Here is a 16,121-nt window from a genome sequence, read left to right on the forward strand (position 1 = left end):
CTGTATCAAGGTTGTGTGTGTGTGTGGCTGTATCAAGCCTGTGTGTGTGTGGCTGTATCAAGCCTGTATGTGTGTGGCTGTATCAAGGTTGTGTGTGTGTGTGGCTGTATCAAGGTTGTGTGTGTGTGTGGCTGTATCAAGGTTGTGTGTGTGTGTGGCTGTATCAAGGTTGTGTGTGTGTGGCTGTATCAAGGTTGTGTGTGGCTATCAAGGCTGTGTGTGTGGCTGTATCAAGGCTGTGTGTGTGGCTGTATCAAGGCTGTGTGTGTGTGTGGCTGTATCAAGGCTGTGTGTGTGTGGCTGTATCAAGGCTGTGTGTGTGTTTGTATCAAGGCTGAATGTGGGTGTGTGGCTATATCAAGGCTGTGTGTGTATGTATCAAAGCTGCGTGTGTCTGTATCAAGGCTGAGTGTGGGTGTGTGTGTGGCTGTATCAAGGCTGTGTGTGTGTGGCTGTATCAAGGCTGTGTGTGTGGCTGTATCAAGGCTGTGTGTGGGGGTGTGTGGCTGTATCAAGGCTGTGTGTGTGTGGCTGTATCAAGGCTTCTTTACGTTTACAGGAAACTTTCAATCAGTAGGAAATATGTTTTGCCTATTTCCTGCTATCAAACCTGTGGTGTTTTTTTCATAATGAGATGCGTTCTAAAGTCCTAAATTCAGAAATTTTGTAATGAAATTTTAAAGGGTATCTCCGGTACCACAAGTTTATAATTTATTTCATCTCCGGCAGTCCCATAGACAACTTAGGGTTATTGATGCGCAAGCTCAACCACCATTTTGCAAATGGGGGCACAATTTCTTTTTGAGAAATTGTGTTGATTGTTTTAACTGGAATTCCCCTTTTAAGCTGCAGTATTTTTCTCTGATGTTTTAATGCTTTTATTTAGGCATTACTGGAAAGAACTGGCTACAGTTTGGATGTAACAACAGGACAAAGAAAATATGGTGGACCACCTCCAGAATCTGTTTCATCATGTGCACAACCGGGCATTGGAACAGAGGTATGTAGACTTGGTGCTCCCATTAAGTTTTTCTTCTCTATTTTCTATATGTAGGATAAATGTTATAAAAGTGAACAGAAAAAAAATATTCTCAACTTGTAAAATTGTGGCATTTCACATCAGTTGCCAATGAGTAACCATTACAGTACCTAAAAGTCTGCCAGGTAACATTGATGGGTATAGTGCACTAGAATACAAAAATATTGCAGTGAATTATTAAAGTGATTAACGTATCCCAGTCAAGTCCCCTAATGGGGCTAATAATGTATTTAGGAACACATCCTTTATTAATAACCTTAGTTGTAATTTTATGACCTGGTGAATGCCTTAAAAATTATTCTCAAAAACAGTGGCAGGATTGCTATTTTTTTTTTATTCCACATAAAATACGTAAAAACTACAAGTCATGCTGCAAAATTAAGAGGAAATGTTTTACTGGTCCTTAAATTTTAAAATAATTACACTACTCTGGTCTTAGGGTATGTGCACACGATGCAGATTTAGTGCAGAATTGGTGCAGAACTGCAGCAGATTTTTCTGCTGCAGAAACGCTGCAGAACTGCACTGTGATTTACAGTACAATGTAAATCAATGGGAAAAAAAAAAAGCTGTGCACATGGTGCAGAAAAATCTGCGCAGAAACGCTGCAGATTTCAAAGAAGTGCACGTCACTTCTTTTGTGCAGTTCTGCAGCGTTTCTGCTGCAGATTTTTCTGCACCATGTGCACAGCTTTTTTTTTTTCCCATTGATTTACATTGTACTGCACAGAAACTGCACAGAAACTGCATAGAATCTGCGCAGAAACTGCATAGAATCTACGCAGAAACTGCATAGAATCTGCATAGAATCTGCGCAGAAACTGCATAGAATCTGCATAGAATCTGCATAGAAACTGCACAGAAACTGAATAGAATCTGCGCAGAAACTGCATAGAAACTGCATAAAAACTGCATAGAAACTGCACAGAAACTGCATCAAATCTGCAGATGCAGATTTAGTGCAGAAAATTCTGCACCACATTTCCTACGTGTGCACATAGCCTAAAAGTGTGCTTAAAGGGGTTGTCTAAACATAATAAATGATTCAGGGTACGTTCCCACAGTCAGTAATCGGCAGTGCTTTGGATGCAGCACATGTCTGCTCTGTCCAAAGCGCTGCCAGCTTTTGAACGCAGGTGATTCCGCTTGTGTTCATTGAACCGTGCAGCATCATCGTGTCCCAATACACTGGACGGTGATATTTATCTTGCGGAGACTCGCATCTTTGCAAGATAAATAGACATGCTGCGGTCTAGAAAGACGTGCCACATGTTCGTCTCTGCGGGCGCTGTTGCACACATAGTAGAGATGGAATTTCTTGAAATCCCATCCACTATGCTGTAATATCTGCCTGCTGCAGGTTGGACGATGTGGATGTACGCAGCACCCAACCCGCAGCGTTTACTGACTGGATACATACCCTAAAGTTACAAAGTTAAAAATCCCCCTCCTTCCTCAAGAATGGAGGAATTATTAATTCTGTTGTTTACAGTTCATTAAATGGGTTACCATCCACTACTGCAGTCAGACTTGGGCAGTGCCCGTCTAGGCATGGAGCTCAGCGTTTGAGAGCACTTTGCTATAGCATCCCACCAACCAGTCTATTTCAGTGTCGCGCTCCTGCGATCCTCCAAAATTACACAGGCAAAATGGTCTTTGCTTACATCATCTGAGCATTTGCAGTTCAGATTAGTGACTAAATTATGCTGCCAGCCCAGCGTGTGAATCAAGCTGTAGGGCACTCCTCAAGATTGAACTTTAGAAAACCCCTGTTAAGTTTAGTTATGTTTTATGAGCTCTAAATCTTCTGTTGATTAAAAATCTCAAATTTGAAAGATTTACTGAAATTGTTAAACTCGTGTTGTTGTTTTATTTTTTAAACAGGTGTTTGTTGGAAAGATACCGAGAGACTTGTATGAAGATGAGCTAGTACCTCTCTTTGAAAAAGCAGGCCCCATCTGGGATCTTCGTCTCATGATGGATCCAGTTTCGGGTCAAAACCGTGGTTATGCCTTTATTACATTCTGTAACAAAGACGGAGCACAGGAGGCTGTAAAGTTGGTAAATAATAAAGAAGTTCTCTGTTCATGCTACTATTTGGAACTTCTTTTGGGGGGTTACTTGGGGTTTCTGTCTTTTGAGACCATGAATACTGAAGCATGCGATTCAGCAATATACTTAAAGGAGGTGGTCTACAAAGTACACTCTAATAGATCTTGGAATAATAGTAATTTAAAATGTACTTTGTTAAAATGAATAGGGTCATCACATAACAGATCTGATAGCTTTGCAATTAAATGAGAGCTCTGATGTTTAAATTAGTTTGACAATGCGAAAATAAGCAAATTTGCAATTGATTTTCTTTTTCTATCTGCTGTCATTCTCCTACATTGAGATAATCCCAGGGAATTCTCAAACGAAGCATCAATAAGGAAGTAGGGAAAAAGGATGCGAGTTAGTGTAGTTAAGAAACGGTAGGGAATTTGTAATGCCAGTTTATTAGAAAGTAGCTTGGATTATGGCACTGGATAGTTGGGGATTTAGAAAGAGAAATTTCTTTACTAGGTGCTCGGTGACTTGTCCTTCAAACTTTCATGTGACTGCATAGTCCACTGATTCTTGTGCTGCACATTTTTTGCTGCTGATCACTTTTTATTCGTTTAACTCCTTCACGACATGCGCTGTACGTGTACGACGGATGTCAGGTCTCCCCACTTGACGTGGGCTCCAGCACTACTGAACCCACATCTTGTCCAGCACATATGTGCCCCTTACACCTAGTGGTGGAATCGCGATGCATCCACGGTTGTTAACATGTTAAATGCCACTGTCGATATCGCACAGCGGCACGTAACATGATCGCGCCTTAAGCGCGTTGCATGACAAACCAAAGTCTGCAGCATAGCTGGATAGCTGTGAACGCTACAGCACTATAGCAAGTGAATATTTCATCTACACAAAGCATGGCTGAAGCCCTACTATGTGTAACACAGGTGATTGGATGATCACAGCTTCTAGTCTCCCATGGAGTCTATTGAAGCTAGCAAAAAGTGAAAAAAAAAAAGTTTAAAAAAATATATAAGTTCACCCCCCCCCATTCGCCCCAATCAAAATAAAACATTTACATTTTTTTTTAAAATACGCATATTTGGTATTGCAGCATTCAGAAACGCCTGATCTAGCAATATGTATAAAAAAATCTAAATTCTAGAATTTTTTTTTTTTTTTAAGTTTTTAAAGTCGCCGCAACATTGCATTAAACAGGCGATCAAAACATCATATCTACTCAAAAATGGCATGAATAAAAACATCACCACTTAAAGGGAATCTGTCACCTCATTTTTCGCATATAAGCTGCGGCCACCGGCATCAGGGGTTTATCTACAGCATTCTGTAATGCTGTAGATAAGCCCCCGATGTATCCTGAAAAATGAGAAAAACAAGTTAGATTATACTCATCCAGGGGCGATCCGGTTCTATGGGCGTTGCGGGTCCAAGTCCACCCATCTTCATGCGATGTCGTCCTCTTCCTTGCTTCGGTCGCGGCTCCTGCGCAGGGGTAATTCTCTGCCGTATTTAGGGCAGATCAAAGTACTGTAGTGCGCAGGCGCCGGAAAAGGTCAGAGAGGTCCAGCGCCTGCGCACTGCAGTACTTTACGCTGCCCTCAACGGGGCAGACAAAGTACGCCTGTGCGGGGAGCCGCAACAGAAGCAAGGAGGATGACGAGATAGTATGAAGATGGGAGGCGCCGAACCCGGGCCTGCGAGGCCCATCAGACCCGAACCGGGACTGCCCCTGGGTGAGTATAATCGAACTTGTTTTTCTTATCTTTCAGGTTACATTGGGGGCTTATCTACAGCATTACAGAATGCTGTAGATAAGCCCCTGATGGCGGTGGCCGCAGCTTATATGCAAAAAATGGTGACAGATTCCCTTTAAATAAAAAAGAACCTAGACATATTTGGTATCTACGAACTCCTAATGACCTGGAGAATCATACTGGCAGGTCAGTTTTAGCATTTAGTGAATATTGTAAAAAAAAAAACAACAAAACAAAAAAACCAAAACAATTGTGGAATTGCACTTTTTTGCAATTTTACTGCACTTGAATTTTTTTTCCCCATGTTTCCAGTACATTATATGGTAAAATCAATGGTGTCTTTCAAAAGTACAACTCGTCCCGCTAAAAAACAAGCCCTCAAATGGCCATATTGGCAGAAAAAATAAAGTTATAGCTCTGAGAAGAAGGGGAGCGAAAAACAGAAATGCAAAAAACCCAAATGGGCTGCGGCTTGAAGGGGTTAATGAATGTGCAATTTACACTTTATATTCATTGTCATGAGCGAAGTTTTGCTATTGCACTATATAATACAGTATACTCTGTAATATTTATGTAATAATTTTTTTTCTCTTCTAACCATTTTCTCCAGTGTGACAACTATGAAATACGCCCTGGGAAACATATTGGCGTGTGCATATCTGTTGCAAATAATAGACTCTTTGTTGGATCCATCCCCAAAAATAAAACTAAAGAAAATATTCTGGAAGAGTTCAGTAAAGTCACAGGTATTGTTATTGAATGCCAAAGGAGTGCTTCTCCTATCTGGAACAAAAACGATTAATTTAAAATAGCTAGAACTAACAGTGAATGTTCATTCTTCAATGTATTCCCTCTAATTTGCGTCAAGGGTAGTGTGCTGCACTAGAAATTATAATTCAGTGCGCTCTCATCTTCATTACTGGAGCGATATGCTTACAATATTATATCGAAGCGGGATTCACAGCTTAACTCTAATTGGACTTCGGCTTCTCAGACAGAAGTCTACATCTGCTGTATATACACACGTGGTCAAAATTGTTGGTACCCTTCGTTTAATGACAGAAAACCCCACAATGGTCACAGAAATAACTTTAATCTGACGAGTAATAATTTAATTAAAAAAAATCTATGATAATGAACAAATGAGTCAGACATTGCTTTTCAACCATTCTTCCACAGGATTTAAAAAAATAAAAATAAAACTCATGAAATAGTCCTGGACAGAAATGAGGGTACCCTTAACTTAGTATTTTGTTTCACACCCTTTTGAGGCAATCGCTGCAATCAAACTATTCCTGTAACTGTCAATGAGACTTCTGCACCTCTCGACAGGTATTTTCTCCCGCTCCTCAAGAGCAAACTGCTCCAGTTGTCTCGTGTTTGATGGTTGTCTTTTCCAGGTGGCATGTTTCAGCTCTTTCCAAAGATGCTCAATAGGATTTAGGTCAGAGCTCATAGAAGGCCACTTCAGAATAGTCCATTATTTCCTCTTAGCCATTCTTGGGTGTTTTTAGCTGTGTGTATTGGGTCATTATCCTGTTGCAAGAACTATGACCTGCGACTGAGACCAAGCTTTCTGATACTGGGCAGCACATTTCTCTATAGAATCCCCTTGCTTGTCTTGAGATTTCATTGTACCCCGCACAGATTCTAGACACCCTGCGCCAGATGCAGCAAAGCAGCCCCAGATCATAACAGAGCCTCCTCCATGTTTCACAGTAGGGACAGTGTTCTTTCCTTGATATGCTCCATTTTTCCGTCTGTGAACATAGAGCTGATGTCTTTCCAAAAAGTTCCTTTTTTTGTCTCAACTGTCCATAGGACATTATCCCAGAAGCTTTGTGGCTTGTCAACATGTAGTTTTGGCAAATTCCAGTCTGGCTTTATGATTTTTTTTTTATCAATAATGCTGTCCTCCTTGGTCATCTCCCATGAAGTCCACTTTGGCTCATACAATGACGGATGGTGCGATCTGACACTGATGTTCCTTGAGCATGAAGTTCACCTTTAATCTGAAGTTTTTCTGGGCTCTTTTGTTATTATTCGTATTATCCGTCTCTTTGATTTGTAATCAATTTTCCTCCTGCGGCCACATGCAGGGAGGTAGGCTACAGTCCCATGGTTCTTAAATTTCGGAATAATATGTGCAACTGTAGTCACAGGAACATCAAGCTGCTTGGAGATGGTCTCATAACTTTTACCTTTTAACATGTTTGTCTATAATTTTCTTTCTAATCTCCTGAGACAACTCTTTCCGTCGCTTCCTCTGGTCCATGTTGTGTGATACACACCATGTCACCAAGTACTAGGGAAGGAGACAAAAGTACATGCATGGAAATGGCTCACTCCAGAGAGAAAATTAGGCAAAAAAGTATAAATTTATTTACTCATTGACATACAAAAACACCAAAGATAGATTAAACGCATTTAAGAACAGATACAGAATAACACAACCACATCCCTGGTATAAAGCTATAAGGTAGTCAAAGACTATAATATAGAGTAAAATGGGGACTGCTCCCATTAGGACAACTCTGGCACAGCAGGGCAAATATCAACAGACAGTGTACAGTATAATATACAAAATATCAAAAATAGAAAACCTTGTATTATATAAGTTATCAAATGACATGGAACCAAAAGTGGGCGTCCCCAAAGACGGTAGCCAAGTTCATTTGGGTAGTTGGGCCCAACAAAAATACCACCCCAAACTGCTAAGACATTGAGCAAATGTAAATCATGTAAATATCCCCAGGTATATTAGCCTAAGAAAAAGCAGGTAATGACCTATAAAAATTATTAGAATGGGGGAATCACTAGAGAGCACTGAAAGTGGAAACACTGGTGGTAGCCATACTGGGTCAACATATATCACCTATGTCAGGCAGTTAAAGGGTTAAGCCAGAGAGTGAGGAATGTCCATAGTAAGAGGAGAGCGGTCCCTGGTCCAGGGGAGTGGAAGAGACCCCACTCGTATCGCTGCAAAAGGCAGCTTCGTCAGGGAAAGTGTCTTTACTAGTGATGAGCGAATATACTCGTTACTTGAGATTTCTCGAGCACGCTCGGGGGTCCTCCGAGTATTTAGTGCTCGGAGATTTCGTTTTTCTTGCCGCAGCTGAATGATTTACATCTGTTAGCCAGCATAAGTGCATGTGGGGAATCCCTAGCAACCAGGCAACCCCCACATGTACTTATGCTGGCTAACAGATGTACAGGTCCTTCTCAAAAAATTAGCATATAGTGTTAAATTTCATTATTTACCATAATGTAATGATTACAATTAAACTTTCATGTATTATAGATTCATTATCCACCAACTGAAATTTGTCAGGTCTTTTATTGTTTTAATACTGATGATTTTGGCATACAACTCCTGATAACCCAAAAAACCTGTCTCAATAAATTAGCATATCAAGAAAAGGTTCTCTAAACGACCTATTACCCTAATCTTCTGAATCAACTAATTAACTCTAAACACATGCAAAAGATACCTGAGGCTTTTAAAAACTCCCTGCCTGGTTCATTACTCAAAACCCCCATCATGGGTAAGACTAGCGACCTGACAGATGTCAAGAAGGCCATCATTGACACCCTCAAGCAAGAGGGTAAGACCCAGAAAGAAATTTCTCAACAAATAGGCTGTTCCCAGAGTGCTGTATCAAGGCACCTCAATGGTAAGTCTGTTGGAAGGCAAAAATGTGGCAGAAAACGCTGTACAACGAGAAGAGGTGACCGGACCCTGAGGAAGATTGTGGACTGAGTCTGGTGTGGAAACATCCAGAGCCAACGTGCACAGGCGTGTGCAGGAAATGGGCTACAGGTGCCGCATTCCCCAGGTAAAGCCACTTTTGAACCATAAACAGCGGCAGAAGCGCCTGACCTGGGCTACAGAGAAGCAGCACTGGACTGTTGCTAAGTGGTCCCAAGTACTTTTTTCTGATGAAAGCAAATTTTGCATGTCATTCGGAAATCAAGGTGCCAGAGTCTGGAGGAAGACTGGGGAGAAGGAAATGCCAAAATGCCTGAAGTCCAGTGTCAAGTACCCACAGTCAGTGATGGTGTGGGGTGCCATGTCAGCTGCTGGTGTTGGTCCACTGTGTTTCATCAAGGGCAGGGTCAATGCAGCTAGCTATCAGGAGATTTTGGAGCACTTCATGCTTCCATCGGCTGAAATGCTTTATGGAGATGAAGATTTCATTTTTCAGCACGACCTGGCACCTGCTCACAGTGCCAAAACCACTGGTAAATGGTTTACTGACCATGGTATTACGGTGCTCAATTGGCCTGCCAACTCTCCTGACCTGAACCCCATAGAGAATCTGTGGGATATTGTGAAGAGAAAGTTGAGAGACGCAAGACCCAACACTCTGGATGAGCTTAAGGCCGCTATTGAAGCATCCTGGGCCTCCATAACATCTCAGCAGTGTCACAGGCTGATTGCCTCCATGCCACGCCGCATTGAAGCAGTCATTTCTGCCAAAGGATTCCCGACCAAGTATTGAGTGCATAACTGAACATTATTATTTGATGGTTTTTTTTGTTTGTTATTAAAAAACACTTTTATTTGATTGGACGGGTGAAATATGCTAATTTATTGAGACAGGTTTTTTGGGTTATCAGGAGTTGTATGCCAAAATCATCAGTATTAAAACAATAAAAGACCTGACAAATTTCAGTTGGTGGATAATGAATCTATAATATATGAAAGTTTAATTGTAATCATTACATTATGTTAAATAATGAAATTTAACACTATATGCTAATTTTTTGAGAAGGACCTGTAAATCATTCAGCTGCGGCAAGAAAAACTAAACCTCAGAGCACTAAAAAATACTCGGAGGACCTCCGAGCATGCTCGCGAAATCTCGAGTAATGAGTATATTCGCTAGTCTTGACCTGCTTTTTTTTTTAGGCTATTATACCTGGGGATATTTACATGATTTACATTTGCTCCATGTCTTGGCAGTTTGGGGTGTTTTTTTTGTTGGGCCCAACTATCCAAATGTACTTGGCTACCGTCTTTGGGGACGTCCACTTTTGGTTCTATGTCATTTGATAACCTATATACCGTAAAACAAGGTTTTCTATTTTTGATATTTTGTATATTATACATTGTCTGTTGATATTTGCTCTGCTGTGCAGGGCCGGCGTCAGCACCCGTGCACCTGGGCAAGTGCCGGGGCCCTGAGCAGGCAGGGGGCCCACTCGCCGTCAAGGACACTGGCGCGCTATATTGCTAGCCCCCACGAGCGGACCCCCCGCCTGCTCTGGGCCCCGACATTTGCGATACTTACCTCTCCCGGTTCAAGCGCTGCAGCGTCTTCCATCCTCTGACTGTGAAGTTCAGGTCAGAGGGAGCGATGACGTCACCAGTGCGCGCCCTCTGCCTGAGCAGTCGCAGCACAGAGAGCCGGAAGACGCCGACGGTGAGGAGTCCAGAGCAGAGCAGCGTCAAGCAACGAGAGGTGGCTATTTCATTTCTTTTTTTTGTTTAATATTTGGAGCAATATATGGGGACCATCAGAAGGGGCCCATATGTGGAGCATTATATGGGGCTAATTCTATATGGAGTATCTTATGGGGCCAATAATATAGGGAGCATCTTATGAAGCCAATTCTATAGGGAGCATTATATGGGGCCAATTTAATATGGAGCATCTTATGTGGCCAATTCAATATGGAGCAGTATATGGGGCCAATTACATATGGAGCAGTATATGGGGCCAATAATATATGAAGCATCTTATGGGACTAATTTATATATGGAGCATTTCATATGGCCAATTATATATGGAGCATTATATGGGGCCCATTATACATGGAGCATCTTATGGGGCCAATTATTTTTGGAGCATTATATGGGACCCATTCTGTAAGGAGTATTATATGGGGCCCATTCTGTATGGAGCATCATATGGGGCCCATTCTGTATGGAGCAATATATGGGACTCAGTATACTGTATGGGGTCGATCGTATTCTGTATGGAGCATTATGAGGCCCATTATATATGGAGCAATAGATGGGGCCCATCATATACTGTATGTAGAATTATATGTGGCTCACTATACTGTATGAAGCATTATATGGGGTCAATTACGTATGGAGCAATATATGCGGCTCATTCTGTATGGAGTACTCTGTGGTGCCCATTATACTGTATGGAGCATTATATGAGGCTCATTATTCTGTATGGAGCATAATATTGTGCTCATTATTCTGTTTGGAACAATATATGGGGATCATTATTCTGTATAGAGGACTATGTGGTTCCAATTATACTGTATGGAGCACTATATGGGGCCATTATACTGTATGGGGCAATATATGGGGCTCATTATTCTGTTTGGAGCAATATATGTGGCTCATTATTCTGTATAGAGGACTATACTGTCCGGTTTCTGAGCTAATGTAGAATGCACAATAGATATCACTCATGTAATGTAAGAAGTAAGTAAAATCTTTGGCATTGTACTATACCTATATTTCTCTGCCGTATCCGTACATTATGAATTGTGGTATGTGTTAAAGGGGCCCACCGGGACTCTTTCGCCCAGGGCCCATGAAAACCTGGAGCCGGCCCTGCTGCTGTCCCAGAGTTGTCCTAATGGGAGCTGTCCCCATTTTACTCTATATTATAGTCTTTGACTTCCTTATAGCTTTATACCAGGGATGTGGTTGTGTTATTCTGTATCTGTTCTTAAATGCTTTTAATCTATCTTTGGTGTTTTTGTATGTCTGTGAGCTAATAAATTTATACTTTTTTGCCTAATTTTCTCTCTGGAGTGCGCTATTTCCATGCATTTACTTTTTTCTCCTTCCCTAGTACTATACTTCTTATGCATGGTGCGGCACCCGTTTATAGTTTTAAGTCTATTAATGTAGTGCACCCTCTACCCTTTGCAGTTCACACACCATGTCACCAAACAGCACAGTGAGTATCTGTAGCCCTATATACAGGCCCACTCACTGACTCCAAGATTGTAGACACCTGTGATGCTAGTTAGTGGACACACCTTGATTTAACATGTCCCTTTTGTCACATTATTTTCAGGGGTACCATCATTTCTGTCCAGGCCTATTTCATGAGGTGTTTTTTTTGTTTTTGTTTTTTTTTTTAATTATGTGGACGCATGGTTGAAAAGCAATGCCTGACTTTCATTTGTTCATTTTCATAGATCTTTTATGTATTATTACTTTTGTCAGATTCAAGTTATTTCTGTGACCATTTGGGGTTTTTCTGTCATTAAAGAGGGGTACCAACAATTCTGGCCATGTGTGTATTACTGTTTCAGTAACTGTCATATTTGTAACTGTGATCTCTAGAGGGCCTGGTGGATGTGATTCTGTATCATCAACCTGACGATAAGAGAAAGAACCGTGGATTTTGTTTCTTGGAGTACGAGGACCACAAAACTGCAGCACAAGCTAGACGGAGGTTAATGAGTGGAAAGGTGAAAGTTTGGGGGAATGTTGTAACTGTAGAATGGGCAGATCCAGTGGAGGAGCCGGACCCAGAAATAATGGCAAAGGTGAGCAATGTTTGTAATTAGTAGTAACGTAGCTGTTTAAAGTTTTAACGATGTATGGTGGGTTAAAAAAGCAATTCTGTTCTTTCCAACCACTTCTAGTTTGACCTAGACTGGTTCTCTTCCTGCTGCGTCGGTGACTTCCTGAGAGGTGCTTCTCCAGCCAATCCAAAGCTGTACCAATTTTCTGTTTTTACTGTTATTGCAAGTCATGTTACAAAGCTCTTTAAGGCCCCTTTCACACATCAGTTTTTTGCCGTCAGTTACAATCGATTGTGAAAAACTGATGCGACGGATCTGTTTTTTGGACGGATCTTACTAGCGGATCTGGCGAATTGGATTGGAGCATCCTCAGTTAAAAAAAAACGGAATCCGTCACCAGATTCCGTCATTTGTCGGAACAGGTGCCATAGGCTTCCATTCTAGCAAACGATGGACGGCGACTGATCCGTCGCTGTCCGTTTTTTCGACATATACAAAAAAGTTACTTTGTCCGTTGTCTCCAGCCGCCGGACAAACAATTTTCGAGAGATCCGGCGAACGACAGATGAAACGTGAGGCCATCCGTCGCTAATACAAGTGTGAGAAAAAAAATGGATCAGTTTTTTTTCAAAATTTGACGGATTGCGACTGATGGCAAAAAACTGATGTGTGAAAGGGGCCTAACCCCTTAACCCCCCTGGAGCTTTTTTTCGGCTTTGTGTTTTCGTTTTTTGCTCCCTTCCTTCCCGGAGCCATCGTTTTTTAATTTTTCTGTCAGTATGGCCATGTGAGGGCTTGTTTTTTTGCGGGACAAGTTGTACTTTTGAACGACACCATTGATTTTTACCATGTCGTGTAATAAAAACGGAGAAAAATTCCAATTGCGGTGAAATTGCAAAAAAAAGTGCAATCCCACACTTTTTTACTTGGCTTTTTTTTACTAGGTTCACTGAATGCTAAAACTGAACTGCCATTATGATTCCCCAGGTCATTATGAGTTCCTAGACCCCAAACATGTTTGGTTATTTTTTATCTGGGTAAGTGGTAAAAAAAAATAAAAATTCCAAACTTTAAAAAAAAAAAAAAAAAAAAAAAAAAAAATTTGCGCAATTTCCGAGACCCGTAGCGTCTCCATTTTTCGTGATCTTGGGTTGGGTGAGGGCTTATTTTTTTGCGTGCCGAGCTGACGTTTTAAATTATACCATTTTGGTGCAGTTACTTTTTTTTTGTTTGTCTGTTATTTCATTTTAATGCAGTCACGGCAACCAAAAAAACGGAATTCTGGCGTGTTTTATTTTTTTTAATTTTTTTTTTTTTATTGATCAGGCTTTTCTGAACGCGGCGCTACCAAATATGTGTAGGTTTGATTTTTATTTATTTTTTTTATTTTCAATGAGGCAAAAGGTGGTGATTTTTAATTTTTATATTTTTCATATTTTTTAAAACATATATATATATATATATATATATATATATATTTTTTTTTTTTACTTTTGCCATGCTTCAATAGTCTCCATGGGAGGCTCCAAGCTGGCATAGCCTGATTGGCTCTGCTACATAGGAGTGATGCTCAGATCATCCCTATGTAGTAGATTTGCAGCATGTGACGGGGGTCACCGGTGCGCGCATTTTCGGATGGATTGCCAGAAGTGCTTGTTAAATGCCTCTGTCAGTTTGACAGCAGCATTTAACTAGTGAATAGGTGCGGGCGGAGCGCGAATCTGCCGGCGCCTATTGAGGGTACATGTCAGCTGTTCAAAACAGCTGACATGTCCTTGCTTTGATGCGGTCTCATCGCCGGAGCAGAAAGGGGTTCAAGTATGAGGCATTGACTACAAGGGTAGCGGCCTTTACTAAGAGGCACTTGAGAGATTTTTACTTGCTTGACAAGCATTTTACAAAAGGTTTGCCATTTACACTTACGTGCTTCAGTATTACGTAGCTTTTTTTCTAATATCAAACTAGATGAAATCCAGTGGATCCACGTATGTTTTTTTTTTACTCTTGTAAGAATAGTCTCCTTCTTATGATTTTTTTTTTTCTTACACTCTTAATTAGAGGAGTCTGTGGAAAGTGAATAAACTCATGGGATGCCCTCTACTTTAAAATGCTACCACTAACTAAGGCATATTTGGTGTGAGCATTGCATGTATAAAGGTAATATACAGTTAAGTCCATATATATTTGGACAGAGACAAAATTTTTCTAATTTTGGTTATAGACATTACCACAATGAATTTGAAACAAAACAATTCAGATGTAGTTGAAGTTCAGACTTTCAGCGTTCATTTGAGGGTATCCACATTAAAATTGGATGAAGGGTTTAGGAGTTTCAGCTCCTTAACATGTGCCACCCTGTTTTTAAAGGGACCAAAAGTAATTGGAAAGATTAAATAATTTTAAATAAAATATTCATTTCTTATACTTGGTTGAAAACGTTTTGTTGGCAATGACTGCCTTGAAGTCTTGAACTCCTGGACATCACCAGATGCTGTGTTTCCTCCTTTTTGATGCTCTGCCAGGCCTTCACTGCGGTGGTTTTCAGTTGCTGTTTGTTTGTGGGCCTTTCTGTCTGAAGTTTAGTCTTTAACATGTGAAATGCATGCTCAATTGGGTTGAGATCAGGTGACTGACTTGGCCATTCAAGAATATTCCACTTTTTTGCTTTAATAAACTCCTGGGTTGCTTTGGCTTTATGTTTTGGGTCATTGTCCATCTGTAGTATGAAACGACGACCAATCGGTTTGGCTTCATTGGGCTGGATCTCAGCACACAGTATGTCTCTGAATACCTCAGAATTCATTCGGCTGCTTCTGTCCTGTGTCACATCATCAATAAACACTAGTGACCCAGTGCCACTGGCAGCCATGCATGCCCAAGCCATCACACTGCCTCCGCCATGTTTTACAGATGATGTGGTATGCTAGATCATGAGCTGTACCACACCTTCGCCATACTTTTCTCTTTCCATCATTCTGGTAGGGGTTGATCTTGGTTTCATCTGTCCAAAGAATGTTCTTCCAGAACTGTGCTGGTTTTTTTTAGATGTTTTTTTAGCAAAGTCCAGTCTAGCCTTTTTATTCTTGATGCTTATGAGTGGCTTGCACCGTGCAGTGAACCCTCTGTATTTACTTTCATGCAGTCTTCTCTTTATGGTAGATTTGGATATTGATACTCCTACCTCCTGGAGAGTGTTGTTCACTTGGTTGGCTGTTTTGAAGGGGTTTCTCTTCACCATGGAGATTATTTTGCGATCATCCACCACTGTTGTCTTCCGTGGGCGTCCAGGTCTTTTTGCACTGATGAGTTCACCAGTGCTTTCTTTCTTTCTTAGGATGTACCAAACTGTAGATTTTGCCACTCCTAATATTGTAGCAATTTCTCGGATGGCTTTTTCTGTTTTCTCAGCTTAAGAATGGCTTGTTTCACCTGCATGGATACTCCTTTGACCGCATGTTTACTTCACAGCAAAACCTTCCAAATGCAAGCACCACACCTCAAATCAACTCCAGGCCTTTTATCTGCTTAATTGAGAATGACATAACGAAGGGATTGCCCACACCTGTCCATGAAATAGCCTTGGAGTCAATTGTCCAAATACTTTTGGTCCCTTTAAAAACAGGGTGGCACATGTTGAGGAGCTGAAACTCCTAAACCCTTCATCCAATTTTAATGTGGATACCCTCAAATGAAAGCTGAAAGTCGGAACTTTATCTGCATCTGAAATGTTTTGTTTAAAATTCATTGTGGTA

At 41.0% G+C, this 16,121-nt stretch overlaps 1 protein-coding gene across 1 annotated transcript in view; it reads left to right on the forward strand.

The window, feature by feature from the left end:
• Nucleotides 1-16,121, forward strand: part of LOC143815950 (heterogeneous nuclear ribonucleoprotein R-like) — a 153,147-nt gene that overhangs the window by 93,289 nt on the left and 43,737 nt on the right. The window contains exons 3-6 of the mRNA XM_077295782.1: nt 887-1,000; nt 2,924-3,100; nt 5,471-5,606; nt 12,185-12,390. Coding sequence (XP_077151897.1) covers nt 887-1,000; nt 2,924-3,100; nt 5,471-5,606; nt 12,185-12,390 — 633 coding nt within the window. The remainder of the gene's footprint in view (nt 1-886; nt 1,001-2,923; nt 3,101-5,470; nt 5,607-12,184; nt 12,391-16,121) is intronic.

This window comes from Ranitomeya variabilis, chromosome 3 (assembly GCF_051348905.1).
Source record: "Ranitomeya variabilis isolate aRanVar5 chromosome 3, aRanVar5.hap1, whole genome shotgun sequence".
NCBI lineage: Eukaryota > Metazoa > Chordata > Amphibia > Anura > Dendrobatidae > Ranitomeya > Ranitomeya variabilis.